This window comes from Xiphias gladius, chromosome 4 (genome assembly GCF_016859285.1).
Source record: "Xiphias gladius isolate SHS-SW01 ecotype Sanya breed wild chromosome 4, ASM1685928v1, whole genome shotgun sequence".
In the NCBI taxonomy this organism is placed as follows: domain Eukaryota; kingdom Metazoa; phylum Chordata; class Actinopteri; order Istiophoriformes; family Xiphiidae; genus Xiphias; species Xiphias gladius.
In genome coordinates this window covers 23823948-23845368 of record NC_053403.1, presented here as the reverse complement: position 1 = coordinate 23845368, position 21421 = coordinate 23823948, and the positions used below count along the sequence as shown (strand labels likewise).

The 21421-nt window shown below is 39.5% G+C and overlaps 2 protein-coding genes across 2 annotated transcripts in view; one reads left to right on the top strand and one right to left on the bottom strand.

Annotated features, from left to right (window-relative positions):
* Positions 1-1688: 1688 nt before the first annotated feature.
* The window catches only part of nt5dc1 (5'-nucleotidase domain containing 1), a 72461-nt gene continuing 52728 nt past the window's right edge, over positions 1689-21421 (top strand). The window contains exons 1-6 of the mRNA XM_040126132.1: positions 1689-2128; positions 4832-4923; positions 6389-6460; positions 6560-6669; positions 6815-6894; positions 7005-7086. Of these exons, the coding sequence (XP_039982066.1) occupies positions 2036-2128; positions 4832-4923; positions 6389-6460; positions 6560-6669; positions 6815-6894; positions 7005-7086 (529 nt within the window). The 5' untranslated portion in view covers positions 1689-2035. The remainder of the gene's footprint in view (positions 2129-4831; positions 4924-6388; positions 6461-6559; positions 6670-6814; positions 6895-7004; positions 7087-21421) is intronic.
* col10a1b (collagen, type X, alpha 1b) lies at positions 7856-13086 on the bottom strand. The gene is made up of 2 exons (XM_040126130.1): positions 12969-13086; positions 7856-9711 (listed from the first exon to the last, which is right to left on the bottom strand). Exons 1-2 carry the CDS (start codon positions 13084-13086, stop codon positions 7856-7858), a joined length of 1974 nt encoding a protein of 657 aa, XP_039982064.1.

Genomic DNA, 21421 nt, shown 5'->3' with positions numbered 1-21421 from the left:
GGCTTCCACGTCATCATTATTATTACTATTAACTTAGATGATTATGAATCACCAAAAACAAGTGCGCACTCCAGAGAGAGAAACTGACTGCTCGACCGGAAAAATATAAATTAATTATCATTATCAGTGGACATCGGGTTTATCAGAGCTTTTCCACAGCTCTGATAAACAGCTGCCTGCTACTGCTAGAAGGTTGATGAGAGCGGTGAGAGTGAACCACATTAGTAAAGTTGCTAAAAAAAAAATTTAAAAAAATGAGCTGAAAGGTGCTAAAACACTACCTGAGGGAAACTTCAGAGTTGGGTGATAATTGCAAGAGGGTCCAGGGACGGACCTCACATTTTGGGGAACCCAGGTCTGCGAGCCCTTTGGAAGAGCGTAGGAACCCCATATGTGAGATGTGTCACTTCCTTTTCTACCGCATATGTGTAAAAGTGAATAGGCAACTACTTTTATCGTTATTTAAATATTTTTGGCTCAGAATGAGAGGGTAGAAGTACCTTCTGTGTGAAAAGAATGCTATAAGAAATCAAAATCCATGAAAGCCACACAAAGAATGTTCAGGTATTATTGGACAGATATAACTTTAGATTCAGACCTTTATCAAGACATTAGCAGTTTTACTTTAGTAAGGTGTGGGAAAAAGTAGCGTAGGATCCAACTTAATGCTAACTTTAAATGTTAGTCAGCTAATATGCTGTTAAAGGTTGTATATGGGGATGTTGTTTTTATCAATTAAGTAACCATACTGTTGTGTCTTTTATCCTGAGCAGGAAGGAGTTAAAAAATACTGGAAAATATCTTTGTTAAATATCTACTCTGTATGTTATGTATTCGTTTAGAAGGCAGTCTAAGTTGGTAGGCATACACAATTCACTAAAATCAAACACTTACACGAACAGCACGAGAGAGGTTTATGTTTTCAGTTTTATTCCAGAGGATATATTCTATTAAAATCTGTTTCACATGGTTTTATGGTGCTGATGTAAATCTAAAAGCAGCAAATCTTCTCATTTGAGAAGCTGGACCCATGAAATTGCATGAAAATCACCTGGCGCTTATCAAAACAGCTGGCGGTTTTCTGTCAGTCGACTAATCACTTAATCGACTAATCGTGCAGGCTCCACCTGTATATAGTGTTGGGTATTTTGATGTTTAACAGAGCATCACATTTTTTAATCTCTTCATATGTTTTTTATGCAAAAATCTTAATTTGTAAAGTAACTGGTAAATAAATCTCAAATAGATTGTAGGGCAGTAAAAAGTACAGTATTTCCCTCATAAATGTAGTGGAGTAGAAGTAAATTTTATTAAAAGAAAAGACTTTGTACTTCTAGCACGGCACTTAATAACGATCCAACACTGTCCCAATAAAATACTGAGCAAGCTTAGAGAGACTACAATCCAGTTGCACACGAGAGTTTAAGAAAAGGCGTTTTTCTTTTACATGGTCAAAAATGGACCAACGAAATTTTAACTTTCTGAATTTCGCTGGTCCATTTTTGACCATGTAAAAGAAAATCACCTTGTATTTCAATTTTCTATTTTGTGTTTTAACATGAAAACCACTCGTTTTTCGTTTTTTCTGAAAGGAAAATAAAAGCTCGTATTTGCCTCCCAACAGTTTTATCCAGCCCTGCAAATTTGAACGCGCTTTCCAAAATTCATTCTGCGCCTATTCCCCGTGCATTACGGTTTGGTTTCACACCCGGAAGCAATGCACGCTCCCGCACTCGCCTGGCGCCTCTCTGCTGCCTTCTTCTGGCCCACAGGAGTTTAGCTTCTGCTTTCATTTGGGCAACTCACCGACGTGAACCGCTCAGGAATCGTCGATTCGGGTTTAGGAACACGGCTTCGGGGAAGTCTTTTCGCAGTACTGTAAGCGAGGACTGGAGGAGAGCGTCTACATAGCGCAGTCCCATCCCCGCCGTCAGCCAGTGACATTGACACATCGGTGTTGTGCACAAGTTCATGTGTGTACACTAACGCTGGGGTCCGGAGCGCTTTCCCCGCAGTTCCCATAGCTTCAGGTACAATGAGCGAATACTTCAGCCTGTCGGACTGTGATGTTATCGGCTTCGACCTGGACCACACGCTCTGCCGCTACCATCTGAAGGAGACCTCCAGGGTGAGTGTGTGTAGCGCGGGCAGCTAGCTCCGGTACATAATCAAACGGTGGCCGTGGCGCTTCGATCCGCAACACACCTAATTAGAAATAGCTCAGAGCTGTCAATACGCTCACCGGTCACTTGTCAGATCCGTCTCTGCTGCGCGAAGCAATGCTGGTGAAAATGCGTGTTAATGTGGTCGGTGGTTGAATGTAGGTGATGCTCCTGATGCTGCAGTCACTCCGCGTGACTCACAGGTTGAACGTCGGCGGTGGTGCTCATACATGTCTTTAAATCCCCCTCCGAGGCCTGTTGGCGGCCAACAGCTTCTCATATCATCATTCATATACTATTATTAGGAGCTACAGTCACCGCAGACACGCAGGATATAGCTGGATTCTGGGACACTGAGTGACAGTAAATAAATGACTGAGTTCCAGCTGACCATTTAGCTCTGTTTGATCAGACCTGGATTTCATTCGTGCTCCCTCTTGTCCCAGTAGAGTAGGATAGGAAAGCCCAAAATTGCCCAATAAAGAAATTCTTATTGACTACTACTGAGAGCATTTCGTTCATTAGTTGATTGATTAAATTGAAAACCCGTCACTATGCAGATGCAGTCATGCTAAAGATTTCTCTTACAATTCAGTATGTGTCAGGGGCCAATGCATACTGCAAAATGAAAATTATTGTGATGCTCATTTTAATGAGTAATAACTTCTTGTTTGTTGCTCATAAAAACACTGGATTAAACTTAAAGCTGCACAAATCAATATTTTTCATATAACAATTGATCAGATACCTATGTGTAATGTCACATTGCTAACCCGCAGCTCTCTATACCGGGCGCACTTCTCAACACTCTTGACACAGTAATCTTTACCGACATGCAGCTTAGCATAACAGTTCATCTCACATCCAAAATGCACTAATGCAACCAGAACACTTCATCCCTATTTCATGATGAACTCTTGTACGAGACCACTGACAAAGTTTGTCTTCCACTATGAAAACTTTGTCAGAATACACTGACTTAAAACAAATTTAACAGCAGGTGGCATTATAGTATCTATTACTATTGTCTCTGGAGTAGCTCTAATTTATTTACAGTACTCAGCACAAACCAAGATTCCAGTACAGCAAAAAGAATGGCATTTCTTTGCTGCATAAATTGCTGTCTTTCAGTAAATGTAACAGAAATAAATCAGAAATGCTGCGATATGCCAAACTGATTCCAGTAAAGGAATATAAAACCAATCATACTCACTATACACATACACACTTGTATAGGAGAGCTACAGATATAGAACTACAACAGTGTTAGTCAACCCTGTCTTCTGCATTTGGCCTCAATTTCTCATCCATATCACAACTTATGTCCTCTCTTTAATACACCTGAGAAAGAATCTTGTTACAGCCTCATCCATCCTTGGCAATCTTCTGCAGATATGTCCAGGCATCCATCATACATCTCACGCAGGAGAGACATCTGATCATGTGGACGATGGTCATAAACTTTCCACCGCCATGAGGAAAAGAATTTCTCTATGGCGCTGAGGAATGGAGAGTAAGATCAAAGCAAAAGTGAAGCCATCTGGGGATGGGCTGTAAACCAGCGGTGAAACACCACATTGTCCCATACAATGACAAAATGTTCTGGATTCTGTCTCACCTGCTCCCTTCCTTCACCTGGCACAAGTATTTCATAGAGCTCATCAGGGAATGAAAGGAGGAAAGTAAATAAAACAGTTTTTACAACAGTATGTACTTGTGCAAAATGGAGTGTTAAATACAGAGTTTTGGTGGTGATTGAGTTTGAGTGAGAAAACCGTTCATGAATTTTGAAAGATGTGGTCTTTGAAAGCATTTTGTGTTAAAGCCAGTGATCCACACTTAGGTCCACATTGACTGCTATTGTGCTGGCTCCATGAAGAATTTTGAATAAGTGAACTGAGTATATACAGATGTGAGTGAGCAATTGTAAAAAAAACTGTAACACCCAACTCTGTAGTTGTCCTCAAGTTTGGGGAGATTTTTAGCCTCTTCTAGCTAATGGTTTTAGTTTTCCGACCCACAAATTCTCATCTTTGCTATCCTGTAGTAACTACTGCAAAAAAGCTAAACCTACAGTACTTTACCTGCCCAGCGCCAAGCGGCAGACAGAAAAAGTTAGTAACTAGCTGATGAACATAGTGGAGCTTTTAGCAGCTTAGCTGAGAAAAACAGTTAAAAGGGGAGGGAATATTGGACTTTCATTCATCAGGTGGACATACAGTTTCCAAATGAATGCTAATTTGGCTCCATGTGTAAATAGGCAACTGTTTGCTAACACATTGGCCATAACAAATGTATAATGTGATGATATGTCAGATGTTGTGTTTTCACCCAAGGGGCCAAAATCAGTTATGGCAGCCTTAAAAGTACACTCCCAGTATAACAGTATAACACAACCCAATTCCCAGATTTCCTCCCAAGCTAATTTTGCTGTTGTCTTAAAATGCGACCGTGACCGTTGCTGAATAACAATCATCAGTGAACTGAAAGAAGAACGTATGCTCTCACTAATCAGTGAAACCAGAGGAGGAGGAAGTGATCAGGAAAATGATCCATTGTAGTCTTGCTGAGATTCTTGGCATTCAGTTGCACATGGTTGCGAAATCATTTGGATTACGACTGGGCTGCTCATTCTGGGTAGTGATGTTATTTCCTCTTTGTTTTTGCAGCTTATCTATGAGAGCTTTGCCAGGTATCTGGTGGAGCATAAAGGCTATGACAAGGACCTACTGAACCTAACCCCTGCTACCTGGGATTTCTGGTGAGTCAGCAGCAGCGGTTTCCCCGGCCTAGAGGGGAACTGTGACATAAACAGGTATAATGAATACCTATTTCTCTTTCAGGGATATTAAGACTATATTCATTAATTACCTATGGCTAAAAAATACAATCCTTTGATTATATTGCACTCCATCAATGAGAAATGTGCCTCTCCTAGTTTCTTTGAGCGCAGGTAGGCAATTACTCAGCCTAAATCAGAGTAAAATAAGTATTCACAACTGGGTGTCAATCTGCCCAACCTAAACTATTGAAAGAATTCCTGAAATGTTTTCAATACTCTTTTTGTTGAAAGGCTTTTAATGCCAAGAGACATTGTTATTACTGAGCAGAAAAGATATAGGGTTTATGCACACATAGAACACACCATTTGGCATCTTTAAGACCATGATGCACAGATCTAAGTCAGTCTTTTGTATGGATGAGGAAATGAGAAAACAAAAAAATAATGAGGGAACATGGACTAATTGTCAAAAAGGGAAAGTTTCCCCATGCTCTTGGTTTTGTGCTAACCTAGTCTGCATGCATCTAGCACCTACTATATGGTGGTTCTGGACCTTTTTGGCTTGTGGCCCTTTAAGTTCAACCAAAGAATAATTTTTTCTTTTTTTAATTTGGTTGTTTAATTTGAATGACTTTTAGGGGGAAAGAGGTAAAGATATCTTGTATTTACAAGAAAATAGAAAAAATTGGATAATAACTTAAGCCTGATTTACACTTCTGTGTAGGATCAGTGCAGAGCCTACGCCATAACGTAAGCAAATGGTCTACACTGTTCTTAGCATTTATCCTCAGCAATACTCTTTAATTACACCGCCAAAACGCTAGTTGGCATTGGAGTTTCTATGCCACTGTATGTGTAATGAAAACTGAAACTGAGCGGATCCTGTTGGAGTTGGAACTAATAAATTTTGAACAACAGTTTCTTTTACTGAAATTATGAGATTAGGGAGGAGGTGATGTGTACAACCATTGAACTCATTGAGGCAGTAGGATGGTGAGTTTTCTGTGCTTGTCCGGCCACTGAGAGACATAGACGTGACATGCTGCCAAGTGGACCAATCACAGTTGTTGCAGATTTTGTCGCCACGATGTGTAGTTACATTTCTAGGGAGGCACACATGAGGCTATGGTGTAAGGCTTAGGAGTAGGGTATGTGGCCATGCCGTACCGACGCCGCACTTAAGCCGCACCTTCAGCATCAATTCAACGCAGAAGCATAAATTGGCCTGTACTGTCACTCGACTCCTGTCGGGGACCGTTTTTGCAGGCAACCTTTGATTTGAACATTTTATGCGAGCTAGAATGTAGCTGTAGTGGCTCATCAAACACGTGCTTTTCTCTGGAATGGTTGGCACTGATTTGTCCATGCTGAGTACATAACAGCAGTGATGATCTGGGTTCCTGTTTTTATACTGTATTTATAACATGATGAATTTTGTGTGTAGTTTTAAGGGACTAGTGGTGGATCTGGAGGATGGAAACCTTGTGAAGCTGGCTGAAGACGGAACTGTCTTGCGGTATGCTATTTCTACATAAAATGCATTTGATCTGCCTCCTAAAATATCTGTTTAGTCTCTTCGTAAAGGTTGTCATTGCTTTATTTCTTGCTTGATCAGAGCAACACATGGAACCAATGACCTCAGCACAGAAGAGATCATCAAACACTATGGTCCTAAAAGAGAGTGGAAGCACTTCAACAGCCTCAATACCTCCTTCACAAGATCTGGTATGTTGTACATATCGATCTTTAATACCTGTAACTGTATGCTGTTGGCTCTTACGTTGGCTAATGTGCATTACCTGGGATTTTTTTCCCTACACCTTTCACTAGATTTCATTGATTTACTGATCTTTTGTTTTGGTCTTTTTAGCAAATTACTATTTCTATGACAACTACTTTGATCTACCTGGGGCTCTTCTCTGTGGAAGAGTAGTGGACATGTTGCATAAGGTACTGTTTGATAAGAGAATATGTATTATATATGTATAGACAATATATTAATGATTGATATTTTCACATGGAAAACATATTAAAATATAACTTTATGTTTGTGTGAACAGCGAGGAAATGAGGTGAATTCTGACTTTTGGAAAGACATGGTTGCTGCCATCGACCACAATTACAACACATCTGCATTCAAAGGTATGCTTTTCATTCCAAAGCAGTACATATTTTTGAGTTTATTGCTCATTTCTGTTGTCTTCTTGTCAAGGGCCAATAAGTGGGGAAGAACAGTAAGAAAGAAAAAAAAAAACAGTACACAGAGGATATTTTTCTTTTTCAGACTAGAACTTTTATTCTGTGTTTTGGTCAGTAAGTGATACATAACTTAACACATCCAATGGGACATATTTGTTTCGAAAAAAAAAAAGGCAGTTTGAATTTCTCATTCTATTTTTTTTTTTTTGTCGGTCACAGTGCTTGTGAGAATGTGCTGATATCTAATAACATATAGTACGATAGTTTTGTGTGTCTTTTTTATGTATATTACAGGAAAATTCTTAAACAAAAGACATTAATAAAAACGAACACAAATAAAAGACGTGCTGTAAATGTTACAGGCAGTTTTAGAGCACCATTTCAGATATGTTCCAATCTTGTTTCATGTTTCTTAAAATTGCCAAGGCACACACGTGATGAACTGGGGGAACGGGATAAATTTGAACGATATATTTTAACATTTTAGTCACCATTAATACCTCTGTTAGTTAGATCTTTTTTTTTTTTTTTTTTAGCAAATTAGAGACTTTTTCCATTACTGTAAAGATTTGAATGAGGCAGTTAAACTTGTAAAAATTACAACCACATTTTTCTTTAAGCTACAATCTTAATTTGGAATTTTGTAAACTGATATATTTCTCTGAGTAGTTCAATGTTTGTAAGGTTTTGAGGTTTATTTGGATTTGTGAAATCACGTTGAGGCAATCAGGAACCCAGAGAAAGCGCAGTGAACATTATCTGCTGCAAATATACCATTACTCTCCTCATCAGGGACCTGGACATAGACTCTGTCATCAGCATGCAGCATTAGAACAGCACTGCCTGACATCTGATCCAGGAAGCCCTTGTTGTACTCATCATAGGTGAAAACAACTGGCTCATCGTTTTTGTAGAGGGCCACCAATGCATTGGCACCATTCACATGAATATGATAGCTGAAATAGTAGATTCCTGGGATCTGGCAGGTAAACACGCCAGTATGGACGTCATAATGGTGCTCCCCATTGTACAGAACCTGGTTGAACTGAACAGGTGTTGCAGCTGCGGGGTAGGCCCTGGTCAGCACAGCACTGAAGGCAGACATGGGGGCCTTCATCATCTCATGAGACATCACAACCTCGTGGGACTTGATTGGCATGCTCTTCTCATGGTGATAGATCACCTCTCCTGGTGGGCCAGGTGGACCAGGAGGGCCGGCAGGGCCTGGGAAACCATCTTGACCTCTCGCACCTGGAATTCCAGGTGGACCAGGAGGACCAGCACTGCCCTTGGCTGTTAAGCCAGCTGGGCCAGGTGGGCCTGGAAGACCTGGATGGCCCTTAACTCCTGCGTGACCTGTTTGACCAGGGGACCCAACTGGTCCCATGGGTCCTGGCCTTCCGTTCTCACCACTTTTTCCAGGTGCTCCTGGGGGACCTGTGTATCCTTTTGGTCCTGGAGCGCCATTTGCACCTGGGAGTCCTGGGGCACCAGTATGGCCTTGTACACCCTTTGGACCCTGAGGACCATTATGACCTGGATTACCTGGAGCACCTACTGCCCCAGGGACACCTGGTTTTCCGGTGAAACCCTGAGCTCCCTGGTCACCTTTGGTTCCCCTTGGGCCTGGTGCACCCATCATACCAGTATCGCCTTTGGGTCCTGCTGGGCCTGCCTCACCCTGGAATCCTCTTCCACCCTGTGGACCTGCAGAGCCCATAGGACCAGGAGCACCTGGTAGACCAGTAAACCCAGTTGGGCCTGGCTCTCCTTTCTGACCAGTGGTTCCTGGAGTACCAGGGGCTCCTCTGCTGCCTGGTATTCCAGGTTCACCCGTTTTGCCAACACCTGGCATGCCAGGGGAGCCTGGCTGACCAGCAGGACCTTGTGGACCTTTGAGCCCCATAGGTCCAGGCGAACCTGGGGTACCATTCTGGCCTGGTTTTCCAGGTGCTCCTGTGCCTGGAGCCCCAGTGTAACCCTTTGGCCCTGTCATACCCATTGGCCCAGGAGCACCATCTCTTCCTGGCGTGCCAGACTTGCCTGGTTCCCCAGGATAGCCAGGGGCACCAGGTTTACCAACTCCAGGTTTGCCAGGCATACCAGATGGACCCATTGGTCCAACTGCGCCTGGTGGTCCTTGAACCCCAGGAACTCCAATACCTCTCTCTCCTTTGGGGCCAGGAAGACCAGGAATACCAGGATGTCCCTTCAGGCCAGGCTCTCCTCTTGGTCCCATTGCTCCAGGAATGCCACTTGGTCCAGGTTTTCCAACAGAAGAAAGTCCAGCAGGTCCAGGTATTCCAGGTGTACCAGGTGCACCTCTGGGACCCATTGCTCCAGTTAGGCCATGTGCACCTCTCTCACCAGGGATACCGGGGGTACCTGGTTTTCCAGGGCCACCTGGGATACCAGGTTTACCTGCTTGAGAGTAGCCAGGGGGTCCGGGAGGTCCTGCTGGGCCTTGTGGTCCAGTATATCCTATACCACTCTTTCCAGGAGGTCCAGTTGGGCCCATTGGTCCTGGTTCACCTGGAGGTCCTGGTGGACCTTGCTCTCCTGCAATGGCTATTGAATACAGAAATACAGAAACATGTGATATAATTATTCAGGTAATATGGTTATAATTTTGCAGGTGTCAGTGTTTGATCAGTTTGGTTCAGTTTTATTTTTTATCATTGGATTTAGTAAACTGTCAGTCTGTTTTACTGAATCATGAGCTTTTATATAAATAGGGTATTGCAGAGTATTCCACATGATGCTATAGATGGATGTAGAACTTACACATAATAGCATACAACAATTGATACAGTCACAGAGATATTCCTAGTTCTCCCCAAAGAAATGACAAACTGCAATGGAGTGTATATGATAAAGAAATGGCTTCCTTTCGAAACATTTCTCTCCACATTCTCTGACTCCTTGTGCCTTTTTCATTGCATTAAATAGGAAGCCTCCATGGTCCTTGGATAACTCAAAGACAACAAACCGACATAAAACACTACTACCGCTGATTGTGGGTTGGGTTGTGGGGATAGTCACAACCAGGATAGTCTTCACAGCACCACCCGTCTGAGGTGATGTTCTTACCAAGCTTATGTCCACTGGCGTGGGACCCAGTACATCAACTTCTGTGCATTTCAGTTTAATTTGCCCACACTATACTGCACCCTTTAATTTGCTGCAATGCCTATAGCCGTGAATGCACAGTTAGAGGTCTGCAAGTTGTCAACATCCCCTTGATGCAATTCCGGCCACAGTGTCGCTTTCATTGTCATGGTCAAATGGATGCAGGTATATGCTCTAAACTAGTATATGATCTCAAATTGTTATTGTAGTGGAGGTTATTGCTCACTAATCTATATGTATCACTAAAGTCTACATAAGGATAACCCTACCTTATAAACCAACATTTGGCAGTGGAGAGAAGTTTTTTCTCTCTTTTTTTTTTTAAATGTTATGCATTTATTGATATCTGACAGTAGAGAGATCACAGGAAATGAGGTGTCAAAAAGATTGGGAATGACATGCAACAAGTTACCTGCTGGACTAAAACTTGATTCATTTTCAGTGATTAAAAAAGTTACCCAGTTGTTTTATCTCTAAATCGTTTGGTTGGATTTCATTTTATTTGTGAGGGACAACTTATGAAATTAAATATAAATGTTGCCATTTGATCTTTTGTACTAGTTAGCTTTAGGCTAATTTACACAGCGCAAATGTGAATTTAACTTTTCTTTAATTTATGTTTGGTCACAATCTAAGAGAACACTGTATATTTTCAAGCCTACGTATGTATAAATTGGTAGCTATATTAAGAATATAGGTAGAACTTTGGTATTGCAATGAAATGAAAAAAAAACCAAAAAACTGAAAATCAAACTATCAGGGATTAAAATTAAAAAGGCATACAGAATAGTCTTCAGAACTATCCTAATTTTTGAATCATGCACAAACAGGATCTGTGATGAAATTGCTGTTACACTGCATTCATTTATACGCCATACTTCTGGATAAATCGTTGCCAAAACAGAAGCACGACCTGTCAAAGAAACAAATCCAGTAGTGTTGGCCTCTCTTTTGAAATGGTGTTTTGAGAAAAAATAAAGCTTTGACAGGGCTGTCATTTTCAAACCACATTAGGCTGTGCCTGAAACCCCACATGGGACATTTGTGCCAGAACTGGACCTTTTGGCAGCCAGAAACACCACAAACTGGAGGTGATGATACTGTCCACAGTAGCTGACCCAGGAGCTGAACACTGTGTGACCTTCAAAGTACTATTACACTTATATTTACTGCACTATTAATATCCATTCTCAATTTGGTTGTTTGTGAGTCATTCTCTCTAATTCTTTTGTTGCTTTTATTTTGGAAAAACTAGCTTTGTTATCTCCACAGCAGAGTAAAGTTACAGTAAAGGGACAGTAGTTTGTTTGTTAGATTTACTGTTTGAACTTGGGAGAGCGTTTCCCCACTGTCTGTGCTGTTTTTATTCATTTATTCATTGTGTGGTGCGATTTTAATACCACAAAGCAGTTTGTTAGGGTGTGCCTGCAACGTGGTAAGAACATCTGTTTTAGAGATTTGCAAAATTTGAGCTCTCATTTTCGACTTTCTGTTCTATCTTTTTGTCATAACACACAGTCAAACAACATCAAAACTTCTCCAAAAACAAAACTGGAGAACTAAATTCTCAACTGTCGAATGCAAAATATAAATCATTATTTAATTGGGTTATGAAATATAGTCTTATACATCACCCTGGCAATTACACCATGGCCACTGCTTTGGGTTTTTTTATTACACACGCAAAAGTGACAGTTTCTTTCTTGAACTATTATTTATCCAGAGCACAACTGCTCTTTTACAGCTATACCCCACCTCACAGTTATATACAAATCTACACAATCACAGCAGTTCAACAGTTCAACAACAGCCTTCTGCTCTCAGTCAATGAGACGCTGCGCTGGACCTGCTGGATGTGCACCTTGATGACAGTTAATGAAGGAGGGTGGCGCTTTGGAGCCCTCGTTTACTGAGTCTTGCAGGTTGCATAAGAGTGAATTTTAGGAAAATGTCAGGGGAGTGGTGATGATAATGATGATTAGGATAATGACTTGAATTTGCAGTTAATTAAGAAATTTACCTTATTTTTCTTGCTGATTTTAAAAAAAAAAAAAAAAGGCTGCCTTATTGATAAGGGTCACATTTTGAGATTAGTGAATCGAGTTATGGGACTAATTTGATTTGACTGTGAGTCACAGTGGCCTGTTTAGTCATTCCATGGAGAGAGTATTTGTACGACTCATTTAAAAAAAAAAAAAAAACTGCAGTTACATGCAATTGTAGGCTCGAACTCTATATTTCATTTGTAGACTGCTTTAAAAAATCTTTGGTGGGTGCCTACTTCCTTCTCATCATCACGAGTTATAATTAAAAGTCTGTAAGCATATGTCCTATGAATTCCACCAGAAGTGTAACTTGAAGTGTTATCTGGTGCTATTTTTCAGTTTCATTTGTTTAGATTAGTTTACCTTTTTAAACATAAACTAATGGATTATGACGCTGATATACTCTGTAACCAGTTTTGCTGTGCAGCCTGCAGTGAATTGAAATGAACAATGGGCTTGGCAGGAGTTTAATTATTACACAAAAAATAAATAGATGCAGGAATCTCCTTCTGTCCCAGCTTATGTACCCCAGTTGAATTTGAACCATCTTCATTTGTATTAATTGCAGCATCTCTCTTATTACCAGAGTATTAGGATTGTTATTACTTGTTTTTTACATGAACAATTTTTGTGCAAAAAGAACTGACTCACCCTGACTCTTGATGGGGTAGGGATTCTTGCTTACTTTTGGTACATGGTAGTACCTCTCAGGGGTTGCCTCAGCCAAAGCGAGGAGGGCAAGGAGAAGGCTTGTTACCCTCAGGTCCATCTTGTGAAGCCAAACCTGCAAAGACAAAACTTGTTTATAAGAAGTAGTGTTGCTCTTTGGCTCTAATGACAGTCAGCGATCAAAGAGCCATGCATGATAATCTCAGAGTGGCATAGCACATGTGTTGCTGCACTTCTGTCACACATGAAGGTGGTGCAGTTTGCAGAAGTGCAGTGTTGTTGGTGCATCAGTTAATCTAACAGTCAGAATGAGGAGATAGCTGCAAAATAAATGTAAGGATTTTTCATTTCTAAACCGGCCAGGTCAAACTCAGTCCCCAAGTGAGAAGTTATGGTAAAAAGTATCCAACTCTGTCAGAAGATATTTTCTGTTGCAACAAAACCATTGGTGCCTTATTAGTCCAAACGTCTCACACAATGAAACATTCTGTTCCAGTGTAAACCCAGCCATATACACATGGCTAATTACACTTGTAATACTCCATCACCAACTCTCCCCTCACATAGAGCCAGGCATTTGGGGGTCCCCCATTGCACTAACCTGAAATCAGACAAAAGACACCTTACCGGGAAGGTTTACGCTCCAAAGAAACAGTGGGGGGTCGGGATGCTGTTGTCCCAGTGCGTTGCAGTTATATCCTTAGTTGCGGAGTCGGTCTGTCTGAGTGGCAGCTGCTGCTTCCCAGGGCACTGGGCTCAAGGTATTTATACCAAGCTGCCCTCCAGCATTGTGAAGGATCTACCTCGTGTGGAGGGCCCTCCCTGCTCTGATGTCATCTTTAATGATGGGTGCCATGTCCTCAGGAGGCATGTCACTTCAGGGTGATGGTCCTTCCTTCTCCTCCCTGTCCCCTCTCTCTGTTCATCTGGTTCTCTCTGTGTGTGTATAGAGCAGCAGTGAGGGGATTCCTGTTGGATTCCCTTTGGGCTACATTTTAATAAGTTCATGTCTTGATATATCTCATGTGGGTGATCCGTAGTTTTATTTGTGACAGATGGTTTTGCAAACCTAACATTGTTTGTTCGGTCTTACAGTCTTACATCTGACACCTTAATTACTGTGCTTTTTGACAGATGAGTCGGGATTGTTAAACTGCCTCAGTGCCCTTTTTTCTTCTTTTTTTTTTTTCATTTATAGCTGCTCAAACATAGTTTTATTTAGTCTAAAGACATCAAATTATTGACTAAGTGGCTTGTGACTGGGTGTTTTTCCGGTAAAATAAAGAATATGTGAGTCTGACAATATTTTCCTCCTGTCTGAAGGCTCTGTACCAGTCAGGCTGTGTTAGACTACATGTACCAGATCGCTATTTTCACTCAATTTTGGTTAATTCTGAAATTAGACACAGCTTTTAATAGATGCTGGAAAGTTGCAGAAGTTGCTCTTTTTTATCTGTAAATTCTGGGTTTCAGAGACAGCAGGCAGTGTTCACTAATTTAGATGCACTTCTAAACTCACCACCAGCTTGATTTGTGTTCAGTTTTAAATTTTACATAGTAAAGGCTATCATGATGATGGTAGGTTTTTGCCTGTATATTGTCTTTGTGATTTTTTTAAATTTGCATTTGGTTTGCTGCATTGAGCCACAGTGCAGCTTTAAGACACCAGGAGGCAGAAGTGAGGTTTAGTTCTAAGTTGCTAACTGCTTCATCCTGTGAGGAGCCTCTGGTCTGCAGTTCAGATTCACAGAGTAAGAGCAATAGAAGAACTTGGAACACAGATATACAGTAGTTCTACGTGAGGGCTCACAGTTGAGTATGTGTGTATACATGCCATCCTCTGATCAAGGGTTTTACAAATCTCCAGCAGGTATTTTTTTATACAGTAAATGGTAGTAGAGGTGCATTCATTCAGAGATCCATAGCAGAATGAATCATCTTTCAATAGCATTGAATAAAGTAATGATTTTAAATTAAGTGCCCAGAACTCTGATGCCCAAATTAGAACCTGACCGACTGGGTTTTTGAGGCCAGTACCGATACCGATATTGATATCTGTTGCGCTTTAAAAAAAAAAAGAGGAAAAATGTGCAATATTTTTCTCCTTTTTCCCTCTCTTATCTAAATTCATGAGTAAGAACACAAACATAATCACATTTGTTGTATGTAAAATTAAACCTCAAAAACATTAAAGTAAAATGAAAAATACATTTTCCAAGGTCTGTTACTGTATTAACTGTTCATTTATCTCATTAAAAACTCAAAATATCTGTCTGGAAAAATCATTTTTTAGAAAGTTTACCTCCTCATAAAACATTAGCAGAGCTGATTTTTTTGGGGGGGAATTTGAATTGATTTATGTCCATGGTTCCCTGTTAGCAATCTGCCTTTGTTTGTGAATTACTGCATGTTTTGGCACGTTACAACAACCAACTTTCGATCGAGGAATAACATGAAATTATATCTTGCTGTAAATTTTCTTTTGTATATGTTTCAGATGTTCAGCCCAAATACTAAAAAAGGCAGAAATACATCAAATATGTTAGAGTCACAGCTGCACTGAGGAGAGGTCATAGATTTTTACAAAATGTGAAATGAATGGGATGTTTTTGTTGTAATTCCCCTTTATTCTGTCAAAAAAAATCTCCTGCTTAGTTTTTTATTTTATTGAGTCAAAAAATCCTTTAAACGAGAGAAAAAAATCTACCAATTTGATGAGAATAGTATACATTTGTTTCAAAATAAGATAACACTTCGTTGATCTCCAGAAAGGAAATTCACAAAGAAAGCACAGGAAACAGATAAATGAATGAAATAAATAATAAGAAGATAAAAACAAGAAAATAAAGTAAAAAATTAAAATGATGGCATTTGAAAGTTATTCAAGTTTTGATGGTTGAATGCGAGATCAAATGTAGTTTGCATTGCCAAAAGGATTTAACATAGTGATCTTCATCAACCTTACATCTACACTATATGGCAGTCCTGAATGGTGCAGACACTGCGCAATAGATCTCAGGTTTTGGAAAAGCCCTTCCTTCGCTTTGCCTGTATCATTTAAACTGCCAACGTTTCAGCAGCCACAGATGAGCGCTCAGTTAGCCATGGGCATCTTTGGTAAACTCTTTGAATTAAATGACAGAGTAGTGTGGGGGTGGAGTCGACATTTAACAACTTTCTTAGCTGCAGATATGTCACTGCATCTCACCATGAAAGTGGCTATGACCACAGAGAGGCATGGCTGCCTTTTATTTCATTTGGATCATTTTTTTTCTTTTTTGGTTTGTCAGTATTAATGTCTCCCTATCTAAATCTGGCCACTGTGAGGTTTAATTTAAACAGCTACTTAGATTCACATGCTGTTTCTGGGTAAGCTCCTGCTGAGCATGGCAAAAGGCAATTCACAGTGCACAAACATGTAATTAGGAGGGCAGATGGACCTTACGGGAAGCAATACTGACGGAGTATTATATGGAGTCATCCTCGTTAACTTTTCAAACACCTCCGGATGGCAGAGTGGGAGGTAGTTCTGGAAAGGGTCCGCTGCAACAATTGTTTTGCCCCTCCAAACATCCTAACATGCTACAGCTGCACTTCAGACGTGCCTTAGTACTCCTTCAGTGGCTCTAATGAACTCTGCTGATGACAGGGGTTGCCCCCCAACAGGCTCAGCCTCTGTTTTCCACATTATCCTGACACATTGTATATGCAAAAGTCACATTTGTGTATCTAGATGATTGTGAAGAAATATATTTTGCATCCTGGTCATTGATGGAGAGATAATTAAAACTGACTATTTGTTAATCCTTTTATAGGTTTACCTGTTGTATTTTTGATATATAATCATATGGTGTTTCTCTAAACTTAACTGCTTTTCCTACATTTTCAACTTGAAATGCTAAATTTTTGAGGCTGAAAGATACTGATATTTGAAACAAATAAAAAAAGCCGATATTAACCGATATTCATGCATAACATAAACGGATACAATTTTTAATAAGGATCTTTTAAACGTGCACAATGAGCTGAAAGTTGCTAAATTGCTCCATAGAGCTGAGGGGAACTATAAAGTTAGGCAGTAGTTCTGTGTGAGTTTTTCACTACAAACGACCCCTTTCACATTACATGAGTCATTTGAGGCATCATTAATATAAACTGTCGATATTGATTATTGCATTTTTAACAAAAGAGGTCAAACTTCTAAAATGTTGAAAATAGACACTGAGCAGATACGGAATTTTTGAGGCCTATATTGGTATCAATTTTTGAGAGTTAAAAAATCCGATAACAGTGTATTTGCCAACATAAATTTTTACATTAGTGCATTGGATAAAGATTTTTGATAAGAATCTCTTAAATTTAGATATGAAAGAACCAAAATATGTAATGACTGGCAAATTTTACAGTTGAAAAGAAAAAAAAAACTTGTCAATGCACTCTAGTGGATAAATTATGTAATAGCGACAGTTTCTAAATGACTGCAAAACACAGATATGGATAAATCTGTGATAAGCTTATATCAGCAGATAATATCAGGTTGGCCAAGTTGAATGTAGTTGAATGTTGAGTTTCAGTGTTCATTTTTGACCTTGGAAACAACAGTTAAGGAAACAATCTTACCACAAAGACCAATGAGTAGCTGTTTTGGAGCTTTTAATTACATGATCTTCGTGAGCAGATGAAGTTGCCCAGTTGTCATTGGTTTATAGATGTACTCTACTATTCTATGTTAACTTCAAAATGGAGGTTCAAAGTTTATTCTTACCCATGGAAACAGCAGTTGAGGAAACAATTTCACAACAACTTCCTTTTAGTGTCTGTTCTGAAGCTGTCCATCCTATGATATGATTGATGTATAAACTATACAAGAACTTTGCCAAAATACAATTCACTTTAAAAATTCTTATTTAAATTCGTAAATATACATTTAAAGAACAAATAAACAAATTTTGACAATTTACAATACATTTTGAAAGTGTTGCGGTTTGGCACCCAGACCTGTGCATAATTCAAATTTGATTGTCTAATTGGCTGCTAAAATGTATTTTGCACCCCAGTCATCCATTTTACATAGCATCGTATTTGGGATATGTAGTGTTTGTCTGAACTTTTCTGCCTTTTCTTTATTTCACTTTGTTGTGAATTAATTAATTGTGGCTGCATTGTTCTTGTCTAACCAGTAGGCCCTCACATGAGGAAAACAGTGACTTTTAACTGTTACGTCATATATAATTTGTCTCTGTGATGATGTCTGTGATGTTACATGAATTCATGTATGTAAATTCATACATGAATTGTTCCTGTATGAAAATATATAAAAGGAAACCCCTGAAAGGTTTATATCTTATGAGTGTCTTGATGCCTCCTGGTCTAAAAAGCACATCATGTTTAAGGATTTTAAGGATATACAGTATATATATTTTTTTATATTTATATGTGTTTTTTCATGCTATGTTTTTGTATTAATCCGTTTTTGGACTGTCTTGTCTCCATTTGGCCCCAGAGATTTGAGGATGAGGATGCCATGGTGTCTGAGAGAAGGGAGAAAATAATTGCAGGTTGATGTACCTAAGCCAGCAGGGAAGAGTGGAAAGCAGGAGCTAAAGATAGAGTGTTTGAGCTGGGAAGTGACGCTGGCTCAAATGTAACATTTTAATAAACCAAATATGCCACTAAGAGGCAGTTAGAGCTTTTTGAATGGAAGGACTCAAGCTGGACCTCCTGGCTAAGTGTTGGCTGCAATTACAGGGACCCAAAGACAAAAATCATGGTTGCAGGCTTGACCAACAAGAGGCCAACTGAAATTCAGAATAGCAACCAAAGACCTTCACTACATCCTTCTGGACTTTCTTTTCTTTTTTCCAAAGTCATTATAAAAAATTTGGGAAAGGTTGGTCTCATGAGAAAAATAATTAAAGCCAGAGACGCTGAATTTTTTTGGTTACCAAATCAGATTTTGCTCTCATTTTAGGATTTATTTTAGGAGCACATAATGGGTTACCTTAAAGCCAGTCATCTTAATCAAAGCTGTAAAGTAAGTGCTATAAAGACCAGTACTTTTCATTTTTATGGTACCTCCCATGCCAGCTCATAATCAGCAGCTTTTACAGGGGTGGTATTGCAGTCTGTCTATCTCAGCAGCTCAACAATTTCCTTAATGCTCTTACACAATCCCACATCTTGGTCTATGATATATTATGATAACGTTGCACATATTTTTCAGATTACCTGGTGTGAAAACTATGGTGCCAAACACTGACAAGTCAGTAAAAGATTATTAGATGAATAAAAAATATAACTGATTACATCAGTAAATAAGACTTAATTAAACAATTAAAAATTAATTGTTAATTAAACAATTAAAAAAGAGTGTAAAAACAAACGCAAAACTTTATACTTTTCCTTTAACCTCCAATCAGTTGGATAAAAAAGAGAGAGGCTTAGCTTCACTAGCTAATTTACCTGATAAGCTAATGAAACTCTTGTAAGTGTAGCCTAAAAATTTAACCTGAAAGCTAATGACAACAAAGTTAGCAGGCTAACACTGCTTGAAGTTTTAGTTAGATTTGTCAAATTGAGAAACGCGATATCAAATAACACAGCTACACAATGTCAAGGATACACAATAAATTCAAAGACTTACTTCCCTTGCGGTCCTCAATGAAGATGTGATACATGCATTTAAAGGACCAGTATGTAGAATTTAGTGGCACTTAGTGGTGAGGTTCCAGTGAGGTTCCAAACGAATACCCTCCTCTAACCTTCCATTTTCATGCGTGTGAAAAACGCATATCCCTCTCTAGAGCCATTGTTTGGTTTGTCCATTCTGGGTTACTGTAGAAACATGGCAGTACAGCATGGTGGGTTCCATGGACAAGGACCTGCTCCATATGTAGAGTAGATACGAAGGGCTCATTCTAAGCTAACGAAAACACAATGATTCTTAGGTTCAGGTGATTATACACTAATGAAACGTAATTAAGAATATCACTTTTCACTTCTGCTAATAGATTCCCCTAAATCCTACACACTGCTCCTGTATGGATGAAAATTATTTCATGAAGATTGAAGCATGGTGCCTGTGAACTTATAATTAGCGTTAGCTAGCTAACTTTGTCACCGTTAGCTTGCCGGCTAAAATGTTTTAGCCGCTGCAACAGTAGTCTATACTGTACAGTGAAGCTATAGCAGTATGCAGTACAGTATATGGATGATTAACATCGCCTGCAATAGGGCAGTCACTTTTTATTCAAAATTAAAATTTTCTTTAGAACGTCAGAAAAAATTGAATATTCAAACGGTAATGACCTGTTCGAATTCAGACTTTACAAGTTTGTAAGAGGAACAGTCTGTTTGAAATAGTGCGCCTTGTAGTCCAGCAGAGGGCACTCTTAAAATTCACTATCGGCTCGACCTATTGCTGCCTCATCGATCTAATAGTAAACTAAACTAATTGATAAAAATGGAGGACAGTAGCGAGCAAAACCAAGCTAATCTGATAATGACAACACCGTAAAATATGAGAAGCAGAGTGTGAGAGTATTTTGGGCTCTAGAGTGAGGAGCGAGAATTTACCAGCAAAGATAAGTCTGTTTGCCAACTTTGCAAAAAGCAGTTTCCTTACTCTACAACCACAACAAATGTATGATATCCATCTATGATATTCTTGGAGTTTTACAAGAAGTGACATGTTTGCAATCTGAAGGTTTTTGAAACCTGTCTTCACAGCCAACATCACAGTAGATCCATGGTCAATTACCAAAATAGGCAAAACCAGCTAAAACCAGCCCAAAAAGAATTCCCATTTCAGAAAAAAATGAGAATGGATTATGTCAGTGACAAACCTTTATTGATCAAAGCAGAGTAAACAGACAAGGATATCTTGTTCAGCAACTGAACTGTTCCTAACAAAATCTTTGACCATATTCAGGGTTAAGATGTTATGAACTTCACAATTTTCCCACAAACAAAATCTTGAACCTAATGATTATCTATAAGCCAGAAAAGTTGATATTGTTTTGTCTTTTTTTTCTCAGAGAAGGTTTAAGTGTTGGTTCAGTTGTGTTTTTTTTCCAGACAGTCTGATGAAACACCGGTGCAGTCTCTTCATTCAGAAGCAGGTAGACACTGTTGTGATTGACAGAAACTGATAAAAGCAGAGAGTTTGGAATCTGAATACTGTGAACAGCTAAAGAGACTGTGTGACCAAGTGTCAAACAGACGCACCTACTCACACAATGTTTGTCAGGTGACAGGTCTACTCTACATGAACTTGAGGATATGTTCACATGTATTTGAATTGGCACCTGGTTTCATTGACATTACATTATGGTTTGCTAAAGGTGACACTACCTCCTAAATCCAATTTAACACTCTGTCTACAACAGATGCGTTTCAGTCATGTGTTTTAGTCGTCCATCTAACATGCATTTTAT

What these genes read in the sequence shown, in the direction of transcription:
- col10a1b (XM_040126130.1), bottom strand. Translation starts at nt 13,086, where the DNA reads ATGGACCTGAGGGTAACAAGCCTTCTCCTTGCCCTCCTCGCTTTGGCT. An exon ending in CTACCCCATCAAGAGTCAGG is followed by an intron (nt 9,712 to 12,968) that starts GTGAGTCAGTTC and finishes TGTATTCAATAG; the next exon opens with CCATTGCAGGAGAGCAAGGT.